Here is a 26,508-nt window from a genome sequence, read left to right as displayed (position 1 = left end):
AATTCTTCTACCTTATCGAGAGTAGCGATCTATTAAGGCCTATTATACTTACGCGAAACGTATCTACCTAGCGGACTAATTATAACGACGATATACCGAACGATAGATAGCTATTAGACTATATCGAAAAGATATTAGAATCTAGAATAGTATAAGCTAAAGAAGAATAGGACGAGGATATAAATAATACCGATAACGCTAGTAACGCGTATATAATACGTAGGCGCCTCTAAGCTAAAAATAATACGTTATACGAATAGCTAGAGATCCGTACTCTTAAAGCTAAGAACGAACGCTTACTAAAAGAGATATAGATAATTAAATTACTAGTACGGCTAAGCGTAATAGCGCTAGGCCTCGGATAGCTAATACCTTAGTAAGATAGCGCGTCCGTAAGTTATACGAGTAGCGTACGTTCCGAAAGCGACGAGTATAGCTTATACGAGTCTATTAAGCTATATACGCCTAAGCTCTTTAAAAGTAAAACTATAAAGGAGGTATACGAATTTATCTATACTCTTAAGGTAAACTTTATAGCTATACTAAAGAGGTTCCTAATAGATTACTAGAAGGTAATTACGGGTATTATATATCTCGTAGGCGAAGCGTAAGAGATATAGTATAATAAATACCTAGGCGTTCTGCCTATAGAATATACCTAGTCTCGATTCTATTAATTCCTATACGATATCGTTAGAGATTAAGCGAACTATATACTTCTCGTAACTATAGAATATAAGAATATATACTAGAGTAAGAGCTAGAGCGTATAATAGTTCGTAATAGATCTTAGTAACCTAGAGTCTTAGTTAGGTAACTATACTAAGATATAGCTAGTACGCTAGTTTCTTATAAAACTAAAGCTATTACTATATAAGGATATTATTAAGAACTATACTATCTCTAATAAGCGTACTAACCTTATCGCTCTAGTAAGGCGCCTCGAGTAAGCTAAGAAAGCTATACCTCGTAAGCCGTATTATAGTAATACCGAGAATAAGTAGGCTAAGCGTAAGTATACCGATAGCGATACTCCTTATAAAGAGGCCTCTAGTTCGACTAGCGGCTAACGCGATACCTATAGTAGTAAGCCGAAAAGTAAACGTAGAGGCAAAGGTAAAAGCAAGAGCTAGTAACCTATATACTTCGTATATAACGAGGTTAGCTATATTAGTTCTAACTACTCGAACTCTAAGAAAAATAGTAATAAGCCGGCTATTTATAGAGTAACTATAGCAAAGGAGTAGAGAGCGAAAAAAGCTAAGGCGCCGGAGATAATACGCGAGTTACCGGCGCTAAACTAGATAGCGATAACTCTCTACTAGTTTAGAGCGTACTAGCGACGCGTATAGAAGAAGAAGTCGAAACGTAGTTAGATAGTAAGCCGGCCGCTTTCCTTCTCGATAATACTATAGATATTAATATAATATAAAGGGCCTTTATACTATAGTATAACCTACTAATAAGGTCGAATATAGCTCTGCTACTAGTTACTACCTTTACGAGTAAATTAGAGTACTATTACGGCGCGTACTATATATATATACGGATCGTAGACTCTAGTAGTAAGGAGCGATCTACGAGTAGTATCTTCTATATATATAATATACTAACTCCTAATATAATCTTAGGCCGTCTATAGCGACGTACTTAGCGCGTAATAGCTAGTAGCGCTATAGATAAATAGCTATATAGTAACGATCGTTTTAGTAAGTTCGAAGTCCGAGAAGCCTATAAGTTCTTTAAGGATCTTTAGAAGGCACTAGTAGTATTTATAGTAAGCCTAAGTAAGATAGGTAATAAGGTTAAGCCTATCTCTAAGGAGTTCCGTCGTTTTAACGATATTCTTAATCTAATAGAGGAAATAAGAAGCAAGCTAGTTAATAGCGTAGAGTATACGATTAACCTACGGCCTAGAACTATACTACTATTCCGTCTACTATATTACTAGTCGGAGCGAGAATTAGATAAGCTTAAGAAGTACCTAAAGATAGGACTCGAGTACGATTAGATCGAGCGTTCCGATAGCGAGGTAGGTACGCCTATCCTATTTATACTAAAGAAGAATAGTAAGCTATAGTTATATATCGACTACTATAGGCTAAACGAGATTACTATTAAGAACTAGTATCTACTACCTCTAATTAGTAAGACGCTAAATAGGCTTATAGAAGCCGTATAGTTTATATCCTTAGACTTAGCCGATACGTACTACTATATTCGGATTAAGCTAAGTAACTACTAGAAGACTATATTTCGTACGCGCTACGGCTATTTCTAGTATAAGGTAATACTCTTCGGCTTAACGAATATACTAGCGACGTTCTAAGTATATATTAACTATACGCTAGTAGAGCTAGTCGATATAAGCTATATAGTATACCTAGACGATATTCTAATCTATAGTAGGATATATAAGGAATATATACGAGACGTATATACTATACTTAAAAGGCTCTATAAGTTTAGACTCTACGTATAGCGTTCTAAGTATAAGTTCTTCTAGAAAAAGGTCGACTTCCTTAGATTCGTAGTAACTACTAGTAGCGTTACGATAGACCTAAGTAGGGTAGCTATAATCGCTTCGTAGCTAACTCTAACTACGCTAATAGAAGTTTAATTCTTTCTTAGATTCGCGAACTTCTACTATCGATTTATCTTCGGATATTCGAGAGTTATAGTATCTTTAATAGCGCTATTAAAGAGTATAAAGAATAGAAAGAAGCTAGAGCTAATTAAGTAGGAAGTAGCTAAGGAGTAGGCGTTCTATAAGCTAAAAAATCGATTTTAGACTATACTACTACTAAAGTACTTTAACTCTACGCTACGCCTACGAGTCGAAACTAATACTTCTAACTTCGTAGTAGCCGGTATTCTAAGCTAACTATTCGAAGCAGAATAGTATCTAATTACCTTCTTCTTATAGAAGATAATTAACGCTAAATATAACTATAAGGTTTATAATAAGGAACTACTTATAGTAGTTAAGGTATTTAAAGTATAGCGACTATACCTCGAAGGCGCTATATATAAAGTTAAGGTACTTATTAATTACGCTAACCTTAAGGGATTTATAGGCGTTAAGTAGTTAATAGATAGATAAGTAAAGTAGGCGATATTCCTCGCTCTCTTTAATTTTACTATTAGCTATCGAGCTAGTAAGCTTAACCTAGCCGATATACTATCTAGACGTAGCGACTATATACGAGAGGCGAAGGAGATAAGTAACCTCCTACTATTACTATAGTAGAAACTCTAGATATAGAGTACTATACCTATAAGTAGCCTAGTTATTACCTATATAAAAGCTACTTACTAGGCTTAGTTAGATACTCTAAAGATAGTTATAGTAGTAGTTAAGAGCAAGGAGGTAGCGCTGCCCGATAGTAGGTATATTATAGTAGCGATTAACTATTTAGTTCGTCTATTTAGCTTTACTCTACTCTTACGAGTCGCTAGCGCTATTACTACGTAAGAGTAGCTATACGCTAACGTCTCGGATATAATTATTAGGTATACCGCTATATTAGTATAGCTCGATCTAAAAGTAAAAGTACTATATAAGTAGGCCGAACGCGAAGGTATAGCGAGCGAGAAATATACTATTAAGGATAGCTATATATACTAGGAAGAGGCCTTATACTTACCGAACGACCTAGTATTACGGACGTAGGTAATCCGTATATACTATAACGATATCCTAGTAAGCTATTTTAGTAAGGATAAGATAGTAGAGTTAGTTAAGCAGAAGTACTAGTAGCTAGAGGTTAGTAACGACGTAAGGTAGTATATCGAGTAGTATAGTAGCTATTAGAAGGCGAAAGTAAAGCGCTATTACCTCTATAGTAAGATAGCTATACTTCTACTACCTAACTATTCTTAGAAGGATTTATCTATAGACTTTATTATAGATCTTCTATCTAGTAAGTAGAATAGCTATATCTTCGACGCGATTCTTATAATTATAGATTATTACTCGAAAATAGTAACTTTCGTCCGAACGATAAAGCGCTATACTAGTATAGAGCTTATAGATATCCTAATTAATAAAGTAATACGACTACGTAGTATACTAGCTAGTATCGTAAGCGATAGAGGCTTAGTCTTTACTAGCTAGTTCTAGTTAGACTTCTACTATAAGATATATATAAAACGTAGGCTAAGTACTATATTCTACCTATAGACTAATAGTTAAACCGAGCGCGTAAACTAGACGCTTAAGCAGTACCTATATATCTATTATAACGAGCGATAAGACGACTAGGCGTCTATCCTATCGTTAGTAGAATTCGCGTATAATAATAGCGCGAATACTACGCTTAAGATATCGCTATTTCGAGTAGTATATAGGTTTAACCTAGACCTTTCTATAGAAACGCGTAAGAGGGATATAGACGAAGCTCGGGATACGCTTCTTCGGAGAGAGGTACTAGTAGCGAAGAATACTATAGAGAGGTTAAAGCGGAACTATAAAGAGCTAACTAAGCGCTAGTAATAAGTAAGCAAATCTTAGGCTAAGTACTTTAATTAGAAGTACTAGCTAATAGAATTTAAAGTTAGCGACTTAGTCCTATTATCTATAAAGAACCTCTAGTTAAAAGTACTATAGAAGAAGCTAGCAGATAAATTCGCTAGACTATTTAAGGTTATTAACGTAGTCGAGAAGTAGGCGTACTATCTAGCTCTACTAACTAGCTCGTAGATTTATAATATCTTCTATATATCTCTCTTAGAACTCTAGTAAGGTAGTAATACGTAGGATACTAGTCTACTACTCGTAGATAAGTAAAGCGAATAGGAAGTCGAGAGGATACTAGAAAGCCGCGTAGAGAAAAGCGTAAAGAAGTACCTAGTTCGATAGTATAGATAGCTAGAGGAATATAATACCTAGAAGCTAGTAGAATATATCGGAGATTACGAGATACTTAACGTATTTAAGACGTAACGCGAAACTAAGCTGCCTATATATAAGGCGAAACTATAGAAGAAATAGTAATACTAGTAGTTAGTAGAATAGTAGAAAATTCTAAGAATTCTAAACGCTAAGTATCGCTAAAATATAAGAACTACTAAGATATAAGAACTTAGAAAACTAAGATATTATAAAAGGAGAGAAGATATTTATTTATAGTACCTATAGATATAGCGTATACTACGCGTAATAGAAGTATATAGCCTAGAGCCGGCGAGACGCGAGAGTACTATAAGAGCCTAGTAGAGGAAGAGCGCGAGGCCTATAGGCTACTTACTACTTACGTCTATAGCTTTATTACTCTTCTTCTTACTCTTCTTCTTATTATTCTTCTCGAGCTTAGAAAGCTCTCTCTCGTCCTAAGTAGACTTACCGGAGTAGATAGAGGCAATAGCGAGGTCTAGAGCCTCGCTAGAAGCGCTAAGTAGGCAGAGCTTCTATTATACGAATTAGTACTATATAAGAGGAGTAAGCGACTAGTAGAATATAAGATATACTTCGTACTCTAGCTCGAATATACTATACTAGATAGCGAGGCCTATACTCGTTACTATAAGCTCGTTAGTAGAGAGTATACTAGTAGCTAGCGCCTCGCTAGCTTTCTTTAGTATAGAGAAGAGGCCGGTAGACTTACTCGAGTTACTCTATAGACGCTTAAGAGTATAAGTAATAGCCTCGCCTATATTATCGAGGCAGCGGCGGAGCTACTAGTACCGTATAGGGCGCCTACTTATACGTAGTAGGCGGCGGTAGTAGCGCGCGCGCTACGCCTACTTTATAAGGTCTAGATTAGTAATATAGATATACTTATAGTTAGATTTGCTATAGCGAATATAGTTTAGCTACTAGCCGAGCTTTATATTACTATTATAGCGTAGCTCGATAGCTAGGTATAAGGAGTTAGTAGACTCGAAGTATATAATACGTATACGAACTACGTAACTTATAGTCTACGAGGTATAGGAGGTAACGCTAGTAATCGTTATCCTCTATCTTCGGTAGGTCGTCTACTATATAAGAGAAACGGTTAGTAGCTAGAGTAGCGGGAGTAGTAGTAGCTCTCCTTAGAGGTATATTACTTATAAGTTATATACGAGAGTAGTACTAGATAGTTAAGTATATAGTACGAGTCGGATACGAAGAGCTTACTAAATATAGATAGTAAATAGAGAAAATACGCAAAGAGTATATAACGAATTTATAGTATACTAGTACCTTATAGTATAAGCGCCGACGGTACGTACTATTAATAAGCCTATTACTATAGAGAGTTACTATATAGTAACTAGCTACGAACTAAGGCTCGACTTAATATTTATATATATAAGAAGTAGTACGAACGTACTAGATACTATACTAAGATAACGGAAATATATAGATAGATAGATAGATAAATCTTATACGCCGGTCTACCTCTTTTAACTAGAGTAAGTAGCATACTCTATAGATTTCGGTCGAGAGAAAAGCCTTCGAAAAACCCTCGTATATCCCTCTATTTATAGCCTACGTAGCCGCTTCCTTCGCTTCTGTTTTCCTTCGGATAATACTAGGTATCTAGTAAGTCCTCCTTTTACTAGGCTCTATCCTTCCTCTTCTCTCTCCTCTTATCCTCCTATACCTCTTCTCTTATAAGTAAGAATTAGTCTAGGACCTCTTCTTAGATAAGCTACTTTACTATTATATATAGCCCTCTCTTTATATTAGCTAGATCCTTCTAGTTTATAGATGCCTCTGCCTAGAATAGTAGGTGCCTTCTCTCGTTCTATTTTAAGTAGAAAATATATATATGTTTTAGTATCTTATATCCCTGCCTATAATTGTAGTCTAGTATAAAACCTAGAACTCTCCTTTTAGTAAGGTATTGCTTTATCCTAATATATTCTGTCCTTAAGAGTATAACTATTATACTCTCTAGTCTAGTAAGTCTTTTATATAGAGTTAGTCTAATAATAGAGGAGGTAGTAGTTTTCTATACTAGTAGTCGTTCCTCTTCTGCTCTTACCCTTCTCTTTTCCTTATTTCTTTTCTACCTTCTATCCTACTAGTATTTAGCCTACTATGCCTTATAGCCTAGATATACCTATATCGTTATTTCTTAGCTTTATACTATCTAGAGGATTTCCTTCTATCTAGTTTAGGTTAGTAGTATAGGTTGCCTAGCTCTCTTTCCTGCTTATACTTGCCTTTTAATCTCCCTATACCTATCTTTAATATACTAGTATATAAGTTAGGTATCTTGCTTTTTAGATACTTACCTAGCTAGGTCCTAAGTATATAGATAGAGAGGGGTAATATTTGCTTCTCTCTCTAGAATAGCTATTATAACTAACTTATATACTCCTATAATGTTTCTTAGAGCCTTTCTCTAGATTTTCTTAATAGGTTTAGTAAGGTTCCTATAGTAGCCTTATATGCCTTCTAGGTTAGACTAGACTTAGTAGCTAAAGGTAAGAGCTAGTCTTACTACTACTATATAGAGGTGCCTTGCTTTTTAGAAGGATGCTCCCTATATAGACTTATATAGTCTCTAAAGTAATTATATTTAGTAGGCTCCCTTTTCTGCTACTTATTTAATATATAGGCCCTATTAGAGTTTAGTATCTACCTATACTCTAAGGAGTCTAAGTAATAGTAGTAGTTCTCTATTAAATCCCTAGATTTAGACTATAGCCTTAAGGTTATGCTTTCTGCTCCTAGTAAAGTAGATTAGCTAGTATTTCTATAGTATAAATTCTGCTCTATATCTCCTTACCTATACTTTATATTTCTAGTAGGCTTTCTCGAGTTATCTATAGTTGTCCTCTATTAATATACTATATATAAGAATATTAGAGTTATCTATAAACCCTATTACTAAAGTAGTCCCTTTATATAGTATTAGGAGTAGAGTAGAGGTAAAGAAAAGAAAGAGGATTAGAGATAGAGTAGAGCCTTAGGGAATTCCTATATTTTAGAGCCTTAGTTAGTCTATAAATTCTCTAAGCTTTAGGCAGGTAGTCCTATCTTAGAGGAATAATTAGATAAAGCTAATAGTATAGTCTAGGAAGCCTTTTATTCTAATATTATAAAGTAGCCTCTAGTAGGAGACCTTATTAAATGCCCCTAAGATATTAAGGTAGAGTATAGATACTATAGCTCCTAGCTTAGTTTTCTAGATAGTTTTTACTTACTTAGTAATAAGGTCTAATACTAAGGTAGTAGACCTGCTAGGCCTAGTACCTATTTATTCTTCTAGGAGGAGCTTCCTTTCTTTAGTCTTCTTAGATATCCTCTTAGTAACTATAGCTTCTAGGACCTTTGCTATTATATTAAGTAGGGCAATAGGTCTATATACTCCTAGCTTTAAGTAGTCTAGCTTCTATAGTTTCCTAAGTACTATTATTATAGAGTACTTAAAGGCTTTAGAGTAGTATACTATCCTTAGGTATATAGTAAAGAGTTTAGCTAGGATTAGGGAAAGTTGTTCCCTATACTCTTTAAGTAAGAGGTTTAGTATTTAGTTAGGTCCTAGGGCCTTATTACTAGGTAGTTTCCTAAGAACTCCTTCTACCTTCTTTAGTTAAACCTTAACCTCTATCTAGAATTAGAGTAGTAGTTATATATATTAGATATTACTTAAGTCTGCCTCCCTTAGGTCTAGGAAGAAGTATCTTACTAGGATCGTAGCCTTCCTCTTATTAGTGTCTCCCTTATATTCTATATTAGCTAGGCTTAGGAAGTATAGTAGCTAGTGCTCTTAGTTAGCTCCCTCTCTAGCCTATTTAGCTATTTTCTAGATTTTCTTAGAGTCCTCTATAACTTCTTTAATTAGTCTCCTCTAAGCTAGGTTCTACTCTCTCCTTATAGCTCTACTTCTTATATATAATGCCTTAAGGTATAGCTTATAGCTCTATTCTATCTTATAGTTCCTCTATTCTCTTCTCTTCCTTCTTACTAGCTTTATAGCTTCCTTATATTCCTAGGTCTATACTATCTTTATATAGCTTAATAGTCTAGCTATTAGAACTATCTCCTCTATAATTCTCTAGATAGAGGATTATATTCTATAAGCTAGTATATCTAGGTATTCCCTTATATTAAGTAGGAGTAGGTTAAGTTAGTTAGTATTTTAGGCTATAAGGTCCTAGATTCTATCCTAGTTAGCGGCTTTCTACTACTTTCTCTAGCTTCTTCCTCTTAGCTCTTAGAGGTTAATATAGAGAGTTGTCCTAAGGGGGATATAGTTAGAGCTATATATCTCTTCTAGGAAGGCTTTATATTCTTAGATTAGGTTTTAGAGAGAGAGGCTAATAAAGACTAGGTCTAGTGTTTAGTAGCTAGCTATATATCTTTCCTATATAATTGTCTCTAGCTCTAGAGCTAGCTATAGTTAGGCCTCTATAATTGTTTTAATAAGCTTGTCTACTATAGTATATTAGGTTTAGGTTATATTTCCTCTCTATTTTAAGTAGTAGAGGTTAAAGTCTCCTACTACTATATAGCTTACTTTTGTGTCCTCTAGAGTTTATAATAGTACTTCTTAGAGTATAGGGATAGTCTTTTCTTATCTATAGCTTATTAGCTCTAAGAGGTTATAGTAGTTATAAATAGAGATAGTTCCTATAGGTATCTAGACTTAGATAGTTACTAAGTTACCTATATTATAGAAGAGTAGTTTCTAGCTATTAGTTCTAACTTTGTCTAATATAAGTATTACTACCCTTAAGTTCTGCTAGAGTAGGAGGACTATAGAGTATCCTTTCTTAGCCTTAGTTCTGCTATTTATAGTATTAAGCTATAGTTCTTATAGTGCTATTACTATAGCTTCTTCTATAGCTTAGCTATTTAGTAGTAGGGTTTAAGTAGTATTTAACTTATTAATATTATATTAGTAGATTATTAGGGTTTAGCTACTTATAAAATTTATAGGATTCTTAGGAGAGGAGCTTAATTAAGTTAATATCTATATCTTCCTAGAGGGTACTTATTACTTCTTAGGTATTCTTATTCTTCTATATAGAAGGGAAGTAGAGCTTACTTACTTGTCTCCTACTAGCTATTACTATTGCTATAGTACCTAGGGGCCTGCCTTTATATCTAATATTCCTCTATAGAGGCTTAGCTAGTAGAGCTTTCCTCTTAAGGATTAGGAGTTCTATAGTACTATCTCCTTATATTAGGCCTAAAGCTATCTCCTATTGCTTTTTAAACTACTTTAAGAATGCTCTTGCTTTAGCCTTTATAGCTACTTTATAGCTATATTAGAGGGAGTATGCCTTATAGTCTCTCTTATAGTTATAGTATCTAATTTTCTTCTCCTTATAGCTATCTGTCCTATACTTCCCTATATAGTTTCTATATATTTCTTCTATAGCCTTATAGTAGATAGTAATATACCTAAAGCTATTATACTTAAAGTATTATATAATCCTCTGCTATAGGTAGTATAGTTCTACTATATACTATATTAACCTAATAGTAATACCTCTCCTATATATTTCCCTTATAGTCTATCTATCCTATACTACTATTACTACTAATAAGAAGTTAGTCTCTTCTTTTGCTCTCTAGTTCTTAAGCTAAAAGGCCTTCTTAATTTTAAGCCTATCTAGGAACTAGGTAAGGTTGTCCTAGTCGAGTTAGACCTAGCTATTTATATCCTCTAGCTTCTAGGATATCCTAATACTATATATAATTACCTAAGTAGTTAGTATCTCTACCTAGGCCTCCGGGTATATAGCCTTAAGCTAAGATTAGTCCTTCTCTAGCCTACTTTTCTCTCCTTCTCTATAGAGGATAACTTTAAAGTCTCCGCTTAGGAGCTTTTATATAGCCTTAAACTACTATACTCCTAGTTTCCTTCTAAGCTCTTTATAGCTTATCTTCTTTGCTATCTCCCTTTCTTCTTAGTTTCCTATCCTTACTAAGATAGTTATAGATACCTAAAGCTAGGGCCTTAGTATTATATATCTAAATTAGGCTATCTAGGCCTATGTTTTAGAGGTAGTAGTAGTAGGTATTAGGCAGCTCTAGAGAGTTTTCTAGATAGCTTAAAGAGTCTAGGACTCTTCCTAGTAGAGAGCGAGATAGAGGAGAGCCTATTAGGCCTATTAGAGAAGAAGGAGAGTTAGAGAGAGAGAAAGGATTATCTAGATATCGAGGTAGCTCTAGATCTGTTCTATAAGTGTTTTTAGGTTCTTTTAGATTATTAGTTTTAGAGTATTAGTATTAGTAGTTGTTTTCTAGCCTTATTAGTTAGAGAGAGATAGTTGCGGGCAGATTTAGGCCGCCTAGAAGTTAGAGTCGCAACCTCCTCCTCCTAGGCTCCCTTCTCTACTTATAGCGTTATAGTATCGGTCGGAGGGTATTATCGCGTATTAGGAGGCCTCGAGGCCTCCCGCCGTTGTCGTCGTCGCCTGCTAGGGCGCGTTTATGTTTTATACTCTTTATATCCGAAAAATATAACGGAAATATATAGTCTCCTCTACGAGCTAAAGTAGCTCTATTAGAGAGAGAAGATAGTTATAAGAGCTAGAGGTATATAGCTCGAGAGGCGTAGCTTATTAGGCATTAAGGTATAATAGCTAGTACCGCTTATACTTAGTATAGGATAAAAGTACGTAGAATATATATAAACGAAGAAAGTAAGAATTATTCTTAATATCTCTAGATAGGGAGTCTAGAGGCGCTTAATATATTACTATATTCTACTCTTATATTCTACTCTATTATTACTATTATTAATATAGTCTACTAACGAACGAAGTTCTACTAATTAGAGTAGAAAGTAGTTAGAGTAGATATTCTCTTTAGTAACTTAGTACTATACTATCTCTCGAATATTTACTTCTACTATAGATCGTTCTTCTAGAATATTAATATACTCTTTTAAATAAATATCGTTTATCGAGTATATACCTAGTACTTCGCTAACTTAAGCTATCTTATAATATTCTAGTCTAGAGCTATACTAATACGTTCGCCTATTTACTTCTAAAGTAATTATATAGTATTCGTATATATAGCTCTAGTATAGTAGTATCGATTCGTTATATATACTTTTCTATATCTTCGATTAGCTACTATCTTTTCTTTATTTCTACTTTAAAGTAGCTTACTATAGTCGACTTAGCTACTAGTCGGATCGATAGTAGTATTCGACTAGGCTCTATTATAGCTTTTACTATTTCTTTTACTTTCTAACTAGGCTTAAACTTAGAAGTAGGATACTACTCTAGTTAGATAATATTATAACTCTATAGAGTCTATATACTCCTATAGATCTACTATATAGTCTTCTATTCTAACTAGTATTTAGAACTATATACGGCCTATAGTACTACTCGGTTATCTAAGAATAGATATATATTCTATAAGACTATAAATAGAGAGATTTATATAAGGCCTTCTACTATTACTATTAAAGTAGCTATATATAGGTTATACTCTATTCTTACTAATACTATAGTTAAGACGATAGTAGTTAGAAGCTCTTTCTACTTAGTATCTTATATTATAACTTCTATCTCGATAATATTATTCCTTACTAAGAAGCTTATTATAATATAGATACCTACGCTTTATTTAGTAGTATTTACTACTTCTTCTACTATTTTCTTTATATCTACTTTTAGTTATAGATACTAACGTACTATTATATATAGTATAATACTTTCTATATCTCTTTTCGATTCCTTATTAGTAGTTAATATCTATTATAGTAGAGAGTAGAACCTCTAAGTCGGTATAACTCTAAACTTCGATAGTAGATTTATTATAAGTAGTAAAAGGATATCGACCTATATACTTATAGCTTTAGCTATATATTACTACTAGACTATATATATACTTATCTCTACTTTAGCTACTTCTTTTACTACTATATAGAAGTAGCTTATAACTACTTATACTCTAATTCTTTATACTCGATTTACTATAGCTATAAGTCGCTCTTTATACTTATATATCTATACTAGTAATATATAGTCGACTACTAGCGCTACTATTATCTTAAATAGCTTATAGATAGTAGATACTAATAGCTCTTATAGTCGTTTTAGTACTATTATAGTAGTAAAACCTATAGTAGCTACTCGTATAATATACTATTAAAATCGAAGTTCCGAGTCTATAACTACTTCTAGAATCTTTATACTAGTTACTAGCTCCTTCTATTATCCTTTAACTAGAACTAGTCGGGCGCTACTTTAGTATAATATTTATAACGTATAGTCGTTTATAAAGTCTATAAACCTATCTACTTTCTCTTATCTAGTAGATAAGACGTCGTCTCTATTCTATAGCTAGTTATATTAGTTAAAGTCGCTAGTAAGAAGTATATCTATTCTTTCTTTTATTACTCGTCTCCTTATAGTATTTACGCTTTACTATAGTAGCTATATCGTCTCTACGAGTACTTCCGAGTTAGCTAGTACTACGTAGACTAATACGATAAATACCGATCGATCGGATATATATAATAGCGCTATAGTAATATCGGAAGAGGGTACCGGGACTAGCTTACTCTCTATTCCCTTCCGAATCTAGAGTATACTCCTAATTATCCGTCTGCCTTCGCGCGTCTCCGTAGGTATTATCTTAGTCTAATATAGGTGGCCTAGCGGCACCGTAGACACCTTACCCTCTCTTATAAACGAGCAAGGTTCTGATAGCGCGACAATTCCGAAGTCCTAGAGGCCTATGTTATTCATAACCTAGGCTGCAGGAGAAGCAGCTCACGGTTCGAGCAGTTCCCTAGCGTAAAAGACGAACAACAAAGGTAGAGGAGCTTTTCACCCGGGCCCCGGCTACGGCTTTTCTCTTCAGCGACTAAGTAGCAACTCCCGTATGGACCCGCAAGGGAACTATATCGGTGTAAGAAATATGAATGAATGAATTCGGTCTGCATCATTGCATGCTATAGCGAGTGTGTTCCGCCTCACGCACTAAATCACAGCTCGCACGCGAGCATCGCACGTAGAATCCACCGAGCATTCGTGTCCAAAGCACGAGAGAAAAACCATACATCGTAGCTTATCAAAAGCTCCACATCGACCCCCCAGGCATATCCTTCGCAGTCTGAAATTGCTAATGTTTGGCAACAGGTGTGGTGGCGCGAGCAGCAATGTTATCGTAGCTACAGTCGTGCTACGAGCTCCCATGTGGAGGCCAGAGCTTCTATGCAGTACCAGCAGCCTGGCCACCGGCGGCATCTTTGTAATTGTTGTAGTACGCATATGGCACGCCAATGTACTGCCGCTTCTCGAGAGCCTCGATCGGTCCGGCCTCCAGATCCCGCTTCTCGTTACCGGTGGCATCTTTGTAATTGTTGTAGTACGCATATGGCACGCCAATGTACTGCCGCTTCTCGAGAGCCTCGATCGGTCCGGCCTCCAGATCCCGCTTCTCGTTACCGGTGGCATCTTTGTAATTGTTGTAGTACGCATATGGCGTGCCAATGTACTGCCTTGCCTCGAGTGGCGCCCCTATTTCACCTACAGATCGCACAAGTCAACATGCTAACCTTGACTTGTAATGCAGAAAGTTGCTTAACGTCTCCCGAAGACAACTCTGTATTTGTCCTCTCCTGTCTTGACAATACCATGCATTGCAGGTAATATCAAATCTCGTCTGGCGACCTCAGGTCTCGTTTCCTGCCACTCACCTGTCACAGGTGCGGGTGCCTAATTCGATTTAGTACAACAACAGAAATCGATTGTGGTGTCGTGACATACCGCAATGACGTCTCTAGACGCCAGCAGCCCCATAGCCAGAAGGGTTGCCAAATACATTGTGGAGATTGCCGCGGGAGTTTTCGGTCCAAAATGAATATATCGAGTTGAGAACTGGAGAAGGACGTCTCGATACTTCTCTATTCCGGAGATGTTTCTCTTGACATTTTATAACTCTCAGAAGAGTAGCAAGTCCCCGGAGAAGCTCGCTTTCTCCACCCGGCGGTGAGACGACTAACTACGGTTGTCGATGCTACGTCGAACGGCCTAGTAACGCTCGTGCGGATGTGAATGACTTAGGGCTCCTCCTCAATGATTACACCCTGACTAATAGCTCCATCAACACTAGTGCCTGTCTGATCATGCAAGTCTAGTATTAATTCCTATGCACAAAGTTCAGCACGCCTGAACATACGAAGTTGGTCACCGCCATAACCCTGCTACTGTCAACAAATGTCCCTGTGCTTCAATGAGACTTAGGGCTGCTCATGTAGCTACGGCTAGACCGAAAAGCCGAATCATACTCAAGGCTATCCGATGTCAACATGTTCACGGCCGTTGGATGTGCTGCAAGCAGGCTAGGTGCGATGGCGATCACGGAACTTTGTGAAAGAGACCAGAAGGTTACAAGGTCTAGCACAACTACCAACCGTGCAGAACGTCTCTTTGGAAGATAACGGCTCCGACAAACCACTCTACCACCGATCCCAACTGGTTCATCCTGGAAATTGACAAGGAGTTGCGAGTGGAATCAATACCCGGCGTCGAGCTGTGTTGCTAAGAAGGACAGTTGATCCGGACGAGATCATGAGAACACGTACAATTTGATTTACCGTCAAACTCCGACGCCCGCTGCACTCCAATCAACAGATTAGCATTTAGAACATACATGATGCATAGTGTCTGCTGCTGCATTTACTTCTTCAAGCCCGGTCCGAGTGACCCTAGTGGACAGAAGTAGTGGCGGCGGTAAGTGGAGAACCTTGGCAATGAGCATCATGTGAACAGATGCGCACGAGCTGCAACATCACACCACTTCCAGATCGAAGGCCTGAGCCGGGTAGCACTAGCTTGAAGGTTGAGTAAGACGAGCGGCGGCCTAGCGTTCTGTCGTACCTCCAGTCGTGTGAGCTGTCGAGCGACGACTCCTCCAGCCTATACCTCATCTTTACTGTTCACAACGCCATCGCAATGGTACCACGCCCAACCGTATTCGGAAGGGGTCGTCTCTCGACTAGCGATGATGACTCCGAGGAATATCTCCTAGGTGACAATTCGAGCACGTCTCGTACCAAACATACTTGGTGTAGAGTACTGGCGATAGCTCAAACGTGCACCACCCTGCTTTTAACGGTGATCCTCCTACAAAACGGCGGTGTCGTCCGCCGACAGGAAGGACTTGCCGCAGCAACTGCTTATGGTACTGATTTTGGCACAATAGTCGATTGCAGACTAATGGTAGTACAGGTAATCTCGATGAAAAGATTAGATTCATACAAAAGCCTTTTGTGAATCCCATACAGCCTAGCGACGACGGTGAGCATTTAGAAATCTGGTGGGATCAGTCTTCCACCAGATACGCCGGTCCACCAAGCTTAGCGGTCGACCTGGCTTGGGACGCCCTCCTTACGAGTAATCTGCATCGACTCACTCCCCATTCGGAGGTCTGTTGTCACTGACATCAACTGACAGACACGGTTTTCAATGTGTCAATACACGATGAAGTCGCCAAACCCGCGTTGACCAGAACCTATATATACGAGGACGGCAACATTACGCTTGGGTTTGAAGTATACCACGCGTTGCACTGTCTGGTAACTGGGTCTCTCCATCCTTACACTATCAGTAGCGAGAAGTTGACCATCTTTGCGCAGAACGTGATTCGACTCATGCTAGACCCAGAGACCTACATCTTCAACGAACTAGCACAAGAGACCTCCATTCACCGATGTACGATAAGCTGCGTCCACAGCACAATTTCGAGCAGATGCTAACTTCGACTGTCTCTTCAGACCATTGCATGGACTATCTCCGTCAGTACATACAATGCAATGCCGATCTAACCCCTATGTTTGCTTTCAAGAAAGGAGATCATGCACTGTTGCTAAAGCCATATGCACTCCACAGCTGTCGCGACATCGATCAACTCAATGGGTGGATATCAGAGCACCGAACGTCGACAGTTTGAATGTAGATAGTCACGCTGCACTCACCGATATGCCAATGAAAGGTGAAATAGAGCCGCTTGCAGTTTCTCACGTGCCATCGCTCCACCATTACGGCTATCTGAGTTCTGTGATGCATCTCTGATGTGTCGCGCTGTCGTACATAAGCAGCAAGTTGCGAGTCCACGAGATACGCTATGCAAAACTACGTATGGCTACTGTCGGAGCAAGACTGGAACCCAATCACAAACCCAGCTTGTCCCATGCCGGCGAGGAGACAAGTCCTCAAGTTTTATGCGAACATGATTAGTTTGAAGAACCGTAACGATGAAAATAAGACTATGATTATCTAACTTGATCTGCCACTCCAACTGATGAGCGGGTGGACGTGGCCTGATATCGCCGTATCCTCTTCCAGCCTGGCCCCTTCAAACGTGTGCTTCTTGTACCATGACAAGAAAGAGTCGAAGTTTTTACATTGTTTGCTTCTTGCGAAATCCAAAACCACGCTGTCATCCTGCTCGCTGAGCAAAAACGGAAGGACACCGAGGTCGACATTGCACATAATCACCTGTCGCAGAAGATCAATGCAATGGGCCGTGTGCAACTCCACAAGAGGTACAGACTGCGGTCCCGTCAAGATGTGCTGGCTCTCATCCCACATGGGGTGCCCTCTGGCTCTATAGTAATCGACGTTGTACCAAAGACCCTGCCGAAGGTAATTGACGCAGTGCAAGTAGTGCAGCACCTGGACCTTCACGCTCATTCCAGCGTATGGAGCAGCAGGGTTGTCCTTGGGGTCTAGCCACACATGTCCGGTTTTCTCTATGCCATAGTCGGAGACTTGTGCAGCCGGAATGACAATCGGTGCTTCTGTACGTGGGTGAGTGCTTTGTTGTTGAAGCACATATATCATTGAACGCACCATAGATTCCCAGGTCTGCCCAGCTTTTCTCGACCTCATCGCCGACGTCTTCTGTCCTTGCCGTGTATCGAGTAAAGTTATATTCGAACGAATTGAACACCTCGGTGTGAAATGTCCTGTCTATCTCCGACATGAAGGAGGCCACTTCGTATAAGCAACAAGCTAGACGCGAATGATAGCACACGATGTGTAAACTTACGGACTGATTCGACCATGGTGCTCGGAGGATAAGGGCAGGAGTTGTAAAATGAGGACCACGTTATCGAAGAAAAGAATGTCAATCCATTGCTCAAAAGTACAACCAAAAACCATTTCCAATTCCGGCCCTTGCTCTTTTGAGCAGTCAGGACAAGTGATTCGTCGCTGTCAGCGCAGCCGTCGAGTGGTAAGTAATGGGCTTTGTTGCCAGACATGTTGTCTAACATCGGCTGAGTATAGTCCTGCTTGGCGAAATGTAGCACAAGATGTGCACTAGACAAAGAACGCTCAGCACACCATGGCAAGCCGTTCGCGGACTTAGGAACGCTACTGTGTGGTTCTGCATGCACGGTACGACCGCAGAGGGGCTTCTGATAATGCATATCAGAATCTTATGGGACCTTGTGTCAAGAGATAAGTCACTGAACACTCATTCTCGCATTGCATAGCCGGCGTGCCCATCCTTGAGATCTGTTGGCCAGAATTCGACCATGATCTCTTGGTGTCGAGCTGTCAAGCCGACAGGGCGTCCACAAAGCCGTTGATCTCCCGCCGGGCGAGTTCAGCATCATTACTATTAGGTAATACGAGCTTTGCGAGTTACACTGCAAGGAAGCATGAAAGCGGTGTGGATCAGAGATTTCGGATATGCGATCGCTGGGACTGGCCCAGATTGCGTATGCACTACCTGCGCTGACTCGGCACGTCTCGGGAAGCTACTCTATTAGCGGCGAACATCGGTTCAAGTGGTTCAAGAATCAGGCTAAATTTCACTATAAACTTTGTATTGTTGAACCGGCCGCGCAAAAACACTTGACCCCGCCCAAAAATCTTCATCGGTGAATTACGGTCTAAGAGCTTGCCGAGTATCAGGCTATAAGGTCTATCCTTGAGCTATAAAGTTTTGGACCTACCTGGGACCACCCCTTGCATAGCAATAAATACTAAAAGGTTCTGCGGTATAGCAAGGGTCACTTCAAGCGGGGTAGGCAGCAGGTACTTAAGCGGGGTAGGCAGCAGGTACTTAAGCGGGGTAGGCAGCAGGTACTTAAGCGGGTACTTCCTTGATCGGTATGCCGGCGTGGTCGAGCTCAATTAGGAAATTGATCTAAGTTCAAAGCTTGGTCTCCACTACCTTCATACCAGCAAAGACTGCTCACAATGGTCGTACAAGGCAATGTTTCAGAGCTTACAGCCCTTTCCAGAGACTTTCCGTGTCCGAAAACGTCAAGACCCTCCCATCTAGTGATCCAGAGAGATGGAGATTATCAACCCTAATGGGATCCATTCCGTTCCACTCATTTTCGACGCCAAATTTTCTGACACTGACCCAATTCCTGCAAGTCCTGGGTCGTCCAAAATCAGGCGTTTGCTCGCCCAGCTTGAATGGTGCAACGCCTATGTCAGCGTGACAAAGAATCAACTGACGCAAAGCGTCCACGCAGTGTGCTAAATGAGTCTCGACGGCGTCCGTGTCGTTCGCCTCCAGCCACGGCAACGAGTGCACCTCGTTGCGATAGTAAGCCACGTTGTAGAAGAGCCCCTGGCGCAGATAGTCGACACAGTGGAGCTGATGAAACATCTCCAGTGTGACTGGAAAGCCCGCTTCAGAGGTGCCAGGATATGTCTCTGGCCGGGCGACGACATGCATCGATGCTTCAAGCTGGAAATCGGCCGCATATCGGAGTGGGAGGAGCATCGGTCTCGCTAAATGGACGGGTCTCGTCTCAGTACACACTCTGCAGTATTGCTTCGAGGATGGATTGGTCCTTGGTTCCTCCTTCGAAGTTGGACTCCTCGAGTGTGAGTGACTTACAGTACGTGCCCAAATCTATCCAGCGTTGCTGCACATCCGCATCATGACTGCTTCCCGCTTTTCTTGTAAAGGCATTAAATGGTCCAAATCCGTTGAACTGCATAGTTCGTGGTCGCCGATCGATCGTAGACATCCAACGGGAGGTGACCTGCTCGTCGCAATTCTGTGCCGTACAATGTGTTGAAAGGCTCACTCCCATCGCAAAGAAGGCTATCGCTGAATGAGTTATAGCGAGTAATATGAGTTTGGTGACTCTGGAGCGTCTCGACTTTCGTGGATTCGGCTCGGTACGCTCCTTGCAGTGCAGCAAAACCTCGTCTTCGGGTGTCGACATGATGCTGAGGTAGAGGAGTCGAGAAAGAGTCTGTGGCTAATGTCAAAGTGTCGTGAGTGTGTGTGAGGATCCTCCAGCCTCAGTCATTGACGTCAACCCTTGCAGGTGTACTGCCGGCCGGATGAGAGGCTGGGAAGACAAGCTCAGTTACCGGCCCCATCATTGAGCCTTTATAATTCGCCCAAATGCTGCACGAGAGAAATGTTGCTAGGATTATCGTAGCTCACACCCCTTCTCCGGCAATTCTGACCACAATTTCTGCCACCACGTCACTGATAAGGTGATCAGGTGGAGAATGACCTTGGGAACAGCCATAAAGAACTGCTGGTCAATCGAGTTGAACATGACGGTCGCGTCCAGAATTTCAATAATGTTCTGCGTATCATCAGCTCACTACAGCTGCCTCCTCGTTGCTTCTCTGATCTTGTCGCTCGCTCTGTTATCCTTGGACCTGGCAATGTGGCTCATTCCAGAGGGCTATCCATTGCATCGAGGGCAGCTGACGGCGCCGCAAATGCGAAAGTTCGCTGTTGGAGAAGACATCAACGGCATCACTCCTCAGTGTTAGTGAAGATCGTGATGTTGTCGCTAAGTTGTCAAGCTCATGTGCGCCTCAAGTTAGGCGAAAGTATCAGCAGTACTGGAACTCCTCTGTCTTTGGACCTCCCGTCACACGGAAAGACTTATCTCCTACCCAAGTGCAACAGCTTCTACAAGACTGGGGCACTCTCATACCAAGTATGTACTCTGGAAGAAGTACCCGTCTCACGATGTGACACAAATTACTGTAGTATGTCTTCTGACAATTGAGTTAGATGGGAACGGCTTTATACCAGTCAAAAGCCCGAAATCCTACACGCTTCCACCGCCGCTACGGTACGATGAGGGATTACCACAAGATGAACCCTTCTCGTACTCCATGAGCGTATTCCACCAGCTACACTGCTTGGTACGTCAGGTGAAGCGATCTCCAGGTTTCGTCAACTCAGTTTTAACAAATTCCATTTGAAGGAGATCATTCTACGCGCATGGCTTGGAGATGCCATCAAGAACGGACATCGCGAGCAGCATCCCGCTTCACATACCCAGGAGGCTCATGTTTTTCACTGCTTTGATTATCTTCGACAGGCAGTCATGTGTTTTGGAGACACGGCGCTGGAAGGGTCGGACCCGTATCAGGTAGCATTAGGCTTAGATTTGTGGTCATCGGGAACCTATGGCATTAGCACGACGCACATCTGCAAAGACTTTCAGCAGATTTACGAATATGCCGTTAGCCACACATCACCGTCGTGGGCTAGAGAAAGGTCACAAAAGGAAGCTGATTTCATATGAAGATCGGCTACACGAGTAGCTCTGGCCCAGGTTGCTACGTGTAGAAGACCAACATCCACCATGCTCGCCGAGCACAATTTGCCACTGTGTCAAGATCAGGAGGCGAACAAGGCAATAATTCGCAATCTCGAAGAGGAGGACGGGAGTTTTGGGATTGTTTATTACTATCTAGTTATTATATAGAACTGAATTCGCTTAGGCTATGAATTTATAAAAGTTACCTTAAATGCTCCTTTCGCTATATTATTTAGCGCTTATAGAAGAGATAAAAGAGGAAGGAGAATTAGATATTATAGTAATAGCCTTAATAGTCGTATTCTATTAGCTCTAGTATAACTTATAGCTTATAGCTTTTATTTTCTTAATCTACTTACTATTCCTATAAAGTATCTTCTATATCTTAACTAATACTAGCCGTTTAATAATATCTACTAGCTTAGGCGTTATTATCGTTATCTATTAAATAGCCTCTCTTAGAATCTTCTTTATAGCTATTTACTTCTTAAAGTCGTTCTACTATATATATATTCGATAGGATCTCGATTAAAAAACATAAATAGCAAAGACGAAGTAACTACTAGTAATAGCTAGCAAACTAAAGAGATAGATAGGAGGGCCTCTAGCGATAGTAGCGGAGGAATAGGCGGTTAACTAAGGCCTCTGCCGGCGACGCTAAAGGTTACCCCGAAGGGCGCAACGCGCCCTATAAACCTAGCAACTACTATACTAATATACTAGATATAAACAGACCTAATAGATAGACTTAATAGAGCTAGATAGGTCCTCGAGACCGAAACCTCCTTACTTAAGGACTCTATCCTCTCTATCTTCTACGACGTATACGAAGTCGCGTCTCTACTCCTTCTCCGCTCTATCTAGAGTAACCGAATCGACTAGCTTACTAAAGAGGTAAGCAAACTCGCCGCCGTAATATATATAGCGACTCTAAAGACCTTTCTCTCTACGACTATCGAAAGAGAATAGGACACGTACTATATACCCGCGGTTAGTTATATAACTACGATCCGAGTACTAGAAGGAAAGAAACGCGAAGCTCTAAAGGAGAGGTCCTATATAGATATTCTTAAGAGTATTAAAACTGCGGGTAGTAACGTAGTCGAGGTCTAGAAAACCTACGAAGGAGTAAGAGTATTTACTACTAGCGAGACTAGCCTAAAGGAACTAGAAAAAGACGAAAAGTAGGTAATAGTTTGCCTCGGGAAGTTAGTAAGAATAGAGAAGGGCAGCTTCTAGCTACTAGTATACGACGTACCGATAACTAGTATATAAATAAACGTAAACGATACGATCGTATAGTTTATCTAAAGTAATAGGATACTATACCCTAGCTTAGTTATCGAACGGGTATTCTTCCTAAAAGGCCTAGCCTATAGAGTAGGTAGGAAGACGATAAGTATAGTTATCGAAGTAAATAATATCGAAACGGCTAGGGAAATCCGCCTACGAGGCATTACCTACGAGAGGCACTTCCGGACGGTCGAACTATACTCTTCGAAGTATAGACCTATATAATATAGGAAATATATATAATAGAGCTATATCGAGAAGTACTATAAGATAGAAGTAGAGTATAGGAAGTATATAGGGAAATATAAGATAAGTATATATATAGCTAGTAGTAATAAGTATACTAACTACGGAGGGAAATACGTAGTATAGTAGTTAGAATACCGAGTAAAATAGATATAGAAGAAGAAGGTATAGAGAGCCTATATCGCGCTATATAATATCCTCGACTAAATAACGATAAAGATAAGCCTAATAATAGGGAGGATAGGCCTACTACTACCTCTACCGCTACTACTAGTACCTATATACGATACGGGGGATAAGTATCTAAGAGCGGAGTCCCCGACAGATATAATACTAGCTAGGCGAGAGCTAGGGAGGCCGAGGAACGCAGATATTATATAGATAGTAAGGGACTATAGCTAGAGCAAGATTACGAGCTTTATAGGAGGCGATAACTATACTTTCGACGTATATATCCTCCTCTCTAGCGCGCCTAAAGCCTTACGATACGTAATACCGGACAGGAACCTAATAGACGATAATATAGTAGACGATAATAAATAATATACCTACTCTTACTATCCTATAGTATAATATAAACTATAGTAGAAATAAGGTAATAATCCTCTTTCTATAGACACTCGACCCGAAGAGACACTATATAGTCGCTATTTAAGAACCTTAGATTAATCTATCTACGAAACTAATATTCTAAATACCGGGGTACTATTATATTATCTCTAGATCGAGAACTACGAGAATATATATATATATCTCTAAAGAAATCTACTCCTAGACGTAGAAAGCTATAATAGTAGAAGACGATATCGTTATAGTCGTAGTCGAAATATACTATAGAAGTATAGTAGTCCTTAACTACTATAATCTACTATAACTAATAGAGAGCTGCGAAGAGGAGACGCTTCTAACTATCGAAAGACTTCTTAAGGACAAACGGCGGTTTATAATAGTCGGAGACTTCAACCTATACTACCCGGACTAGTTAGAAGGCAACTCTCGACTATACTAGATAGCGTTAAAGCTAAGAGCTATTATAGAAACTAACGACGTATAACTAGCTATACCTAAGGGACTTATTACCTAGGAATCTCCGAGAAGCCGATAGATACTAGATCTCTCGTAGGTTAGCAGAGATATATTCCTTAGCCTTACCTAGTATAAAGTAGAAGAGGAACTAGATTGCGGCTCCGACTACCGGCCTATAGCTACCGAACTCCTCCTATTCTATAAGTATACCTAACGCAAGCTACGCCTATAATAGAAGAAAGCCGACTAGGAAGAGGTTAGAGAAGATATAAGAGCGACTATAGACGAAATTACTACCTAACGCCTAGACTCTACGACGGACATTAGCTAGACAGCCGCCGACCTAACTACTACGATTACGCTCGTAATCCGGGCAAAAGTGCTAGTCGTAAAACTCTTACTATACGCTACTATATAGTAGACTATAGAATGCAGCCGCCTTACGAAATAGGCCCGCCGAGCAAAGTAGGCGTAGCGAAGGAGCAGGGACGTTCTTAACTACGTCCTATACTAAAAGGCCGAGAACGAAAAAAAAAGACAAATTCGACGCGATATAATATAAGTATAGCGAGAGACTATCCGAGAAGTTATAGCTAATAATAGCAAAGTATAGAAACTAGCGAAATAGGCGAGATAACCGAAATAAGCTACCCTCCTCTAATTCCCTTCTATTCGATCCTAAAGCGGCTACCTATAAGATAGCGATAAAGGCAAAGCGAGAGCCCTAGTAGTATACTTCTTCCCGCTACTAGTTAACGTAGACCTAAGCGATATCTAGCTAGTTTAAACCCTAATAATCTCTATCGACTAAGAGATTACGATAGAAGACGTACTTAAGGCAATAAAACGACTCCCGAAAAACAAGGCACCTAGCCTAGATATAATCCCGAACGAACTCCTTAAGGCGTATACTAGTACGCTCGCCCTAGCTCTATCTAATGTCTTCTCTATATATACGAGACTAGGCTTCTACCTCGAAACGTAGAAAGACTTAACTATAGTAGTTCTACGAAAGCCCTAAAAACCGGACTATATAGAGGCTAAGTTATACCGACCGATCGCCCTACTTAATATAATAGTAAAGCTCCTTAAAGCTATTATAGCTCGACGTATATTAGCTATTATAGAAGAAAGAGACCTACTCCTAGTAATATAGATAGGAGCCCGACTAAACTACTCTACTCTATCTATACTAGAGTTAATAACCGAATAGATCTATATAGCGTAGAGCTGCCCGAAGCCGAAGGTAGTATTAATACTCTATCTAGATATCTCTAGCGCCTTCGATAAAGTCTTATATAACTGCCTTATCTATATTCTATACTAGAAAGGATTCCTACTATAGCTAATATACTTCGTTACGTTATTCCTTACGGACTATACGACGAGCCTCCGACTCGGTAACGCTATAAGTAGCAAATAAGCGATAATAACGGGAATCCTATAGGGGTCTACTCTATCGCTAATCCTATTCCTATTTTTTGCGTCCGAACTCCTCCTATAGCTAGAGAGTAGAGAGACGATAGAGATAGAGTTCGTCGACGATATAGGAATACTAGCAGTCGGTACTACGACCGAGGGAAACTATAAAAGGCTAGAATAGGCCTATAAGAAGTATTATATCTAGGCCGAGCGATATAGAGCTAAGTTTACCTCCGATAAATACTAGCTAATCTACTTTATAAGGAAGAGAAAACAGAATAAAATAGCAAAAGTTACGATCGTAGAGTTTAACGGCGAACTAGTAGAATTACTACGCTTCCTAGGAGTCTAGGTAGACTCGAAGCTTAACTAGAAGGCGAATATAGAGGCTACTATATAAAAGGTAAGAGCGACTACTAAAATACTATAAGGACTCTCGTAGTCTATATAGAGAGCCGACCTACTCTATATAAGACAAATATATAATATAATTATACGAACTATACTTATATATAGCGGACTAGTATAGGCGATACGATAGCGAACGAACGTATAACTCTTCGAAGTCGCCTAGAATATTAACTTATACCGAATCGCTAGAGCCTACTATACTATACTAGTAGACGCGCTACGCTACGAAATAGGCACTCTACTAATTAAAGACTACCTATATAAGAAGACGTCCCGATATATCTAGAAGACAGAAAACCTAATAGTAACAGAACATATATAGCGTTAGTACTATAAGATTAGAAACTCGTACTACCGATAATATATAGAAGATCTCCTCTAAATAAGTAATACTTAACTTAGCTACGATATATAGGAAGAAGCGCGGCCTAACGAAGTACGGAATAGACATAATACCTAATACTCTTAGTAGGAGGAAAGCTAGAGAACTATAGTAGCCTAACGACGGGAGACAGACCCGTAGGCGCCTCCTATATAGTATATATAGACGAGAGAAGACGACAACCGATACTAGAAATATAAAGAGCTCTCCCGCCCCGAGAGTACGGCTGCAATACTACTCTAAATAGAGTATATCGGG

At 39.5% G+C, this 26,508-nt stretch overlaps 5 protein-coding genes across 5 annotated transcripts; 2 read left to right on the top strand and 3 right to left on the bottom strand.

The window, feature by feature from the left end:
• Positions 1 to 14,128: 14,128 nt before the first annotated feature.
• On the bottom strand, positions 14,129 to 14,742 carry RHO25_011744 (uncharacterized protein; the record flags this gene model as incomplete). Its single annotated transcript, XM_023603164.2, has 3 exons — positions 14,129 to 14,445; positions 14,616 to 14,634; positions 14,686 to 14,742. The coding sequence occupies 3 exons, from the start codon at positions 14,740 to 14,742 to the stop codon at positions 14,129 to 14,131; spliced, it is 393 nt and encodes a 130-aa protein (XP_023454397.2).
• Positions 14,743 to 15,873: 1,131 nt separating this feature from the next.
• On the top strand, positions 15,874 to 16,870 carry RHO25_011743 (uncharacterized protein; the record flags this gene model as incomplete). The annotated part of the gene is made up of 5 exons (XM_023603163.2): positions 15,874 to 16,102; positions 16,150 to 16,314; positions 16,375 to 16,496; positions 16,557 to 16,632; positions 16,695 to 16,870. 5 exons carry the CDS (start codon positions 15,874 to 15,876, stop codon positions 16,868 to 16,870), a joined length of 768 nt encoding a protein of 255 aa, XP_023454773.1.
• A 326-nt stretch (positions 16,871 to 17,196) lies between these two features.
• On the bottom strand, positions 17,197 to 17,987 carry RHO25_011742 (uncharacterized protein; the record flags this gene model as incomplete). The annotated part of the gene is made up of 3 exons (XM_023603162.2): positions 17,197 to 17,720; positions 17,773 to 17,892; positions 17,972 to 17,987. 3 exons carry the CDS (start codon positions 17,985 to 17,987, stop codon positions 17,197 to 17,199), a joined length of 660 nt encoding a protein of 219 aa, XP_023454774.2.
• A 1,172-nt stretch (positions 17,988 to 19,159) lies between these two features.
• On the bottom strand, positions 19,160 to 20,120 carry RHO25_011741 (uncharacterized protein; the record flags this gene model as incomplete). Its single annotated transcript, XM_023603161.1, has 2 exons — positions 19,160 to 19,677; positions 19,787 to 20,120. The coding sequence occupies 2 exons, from the start codon at positions 20,118 to 20,120 to the stop codon at positions 19,160 to 19,162; spliced, it is 852 nt and encodes a 283-aa protein (XP_023454781.1).
• A 457-nt stretch (positions 20,121 to 20,577) lies between these two features.
• On the top strand, positions 20,578 to 21,455 carry RHO25_011740 (uncharacterized protein; the record flags this gene model as incomplete). The annotated part of the gene is made up of 4 exons (XM_023603160.2): positions 20,578 to 20,683; positions 20,739 to 20,858; positions 20,936 to 21,069; positions 21,132 to 21,455. The coding sequence occupies 4 exons, from the start codon at positions 20,578 to 20,580 to the stop codon at positions 21,453 to 21,455; spliced, it is 684 nt and encodes a 227-aa protein (XP_023454782.2).
• Between the last annotated feature and the right edge of the window lie 5,053 nt (positions 21,456 to 26,508).

The sequence above is a fragment of the Cercospora beticola genome, chromosome 8 (assembly GCF_033473495.1).
Source record: "Cercospora beticola chromosome 8, complete sequence".
Lineage (NCBI taxonomy): Eukaryota > Fungi > Ascomycota > Dothideomycetes > Mycosphaerellales > Mycosphaerellaceae > Cercospora > Cercospora beticola.
This window is presented reverse-complemented; position numbering and strand designations above follow the sequence as displayed.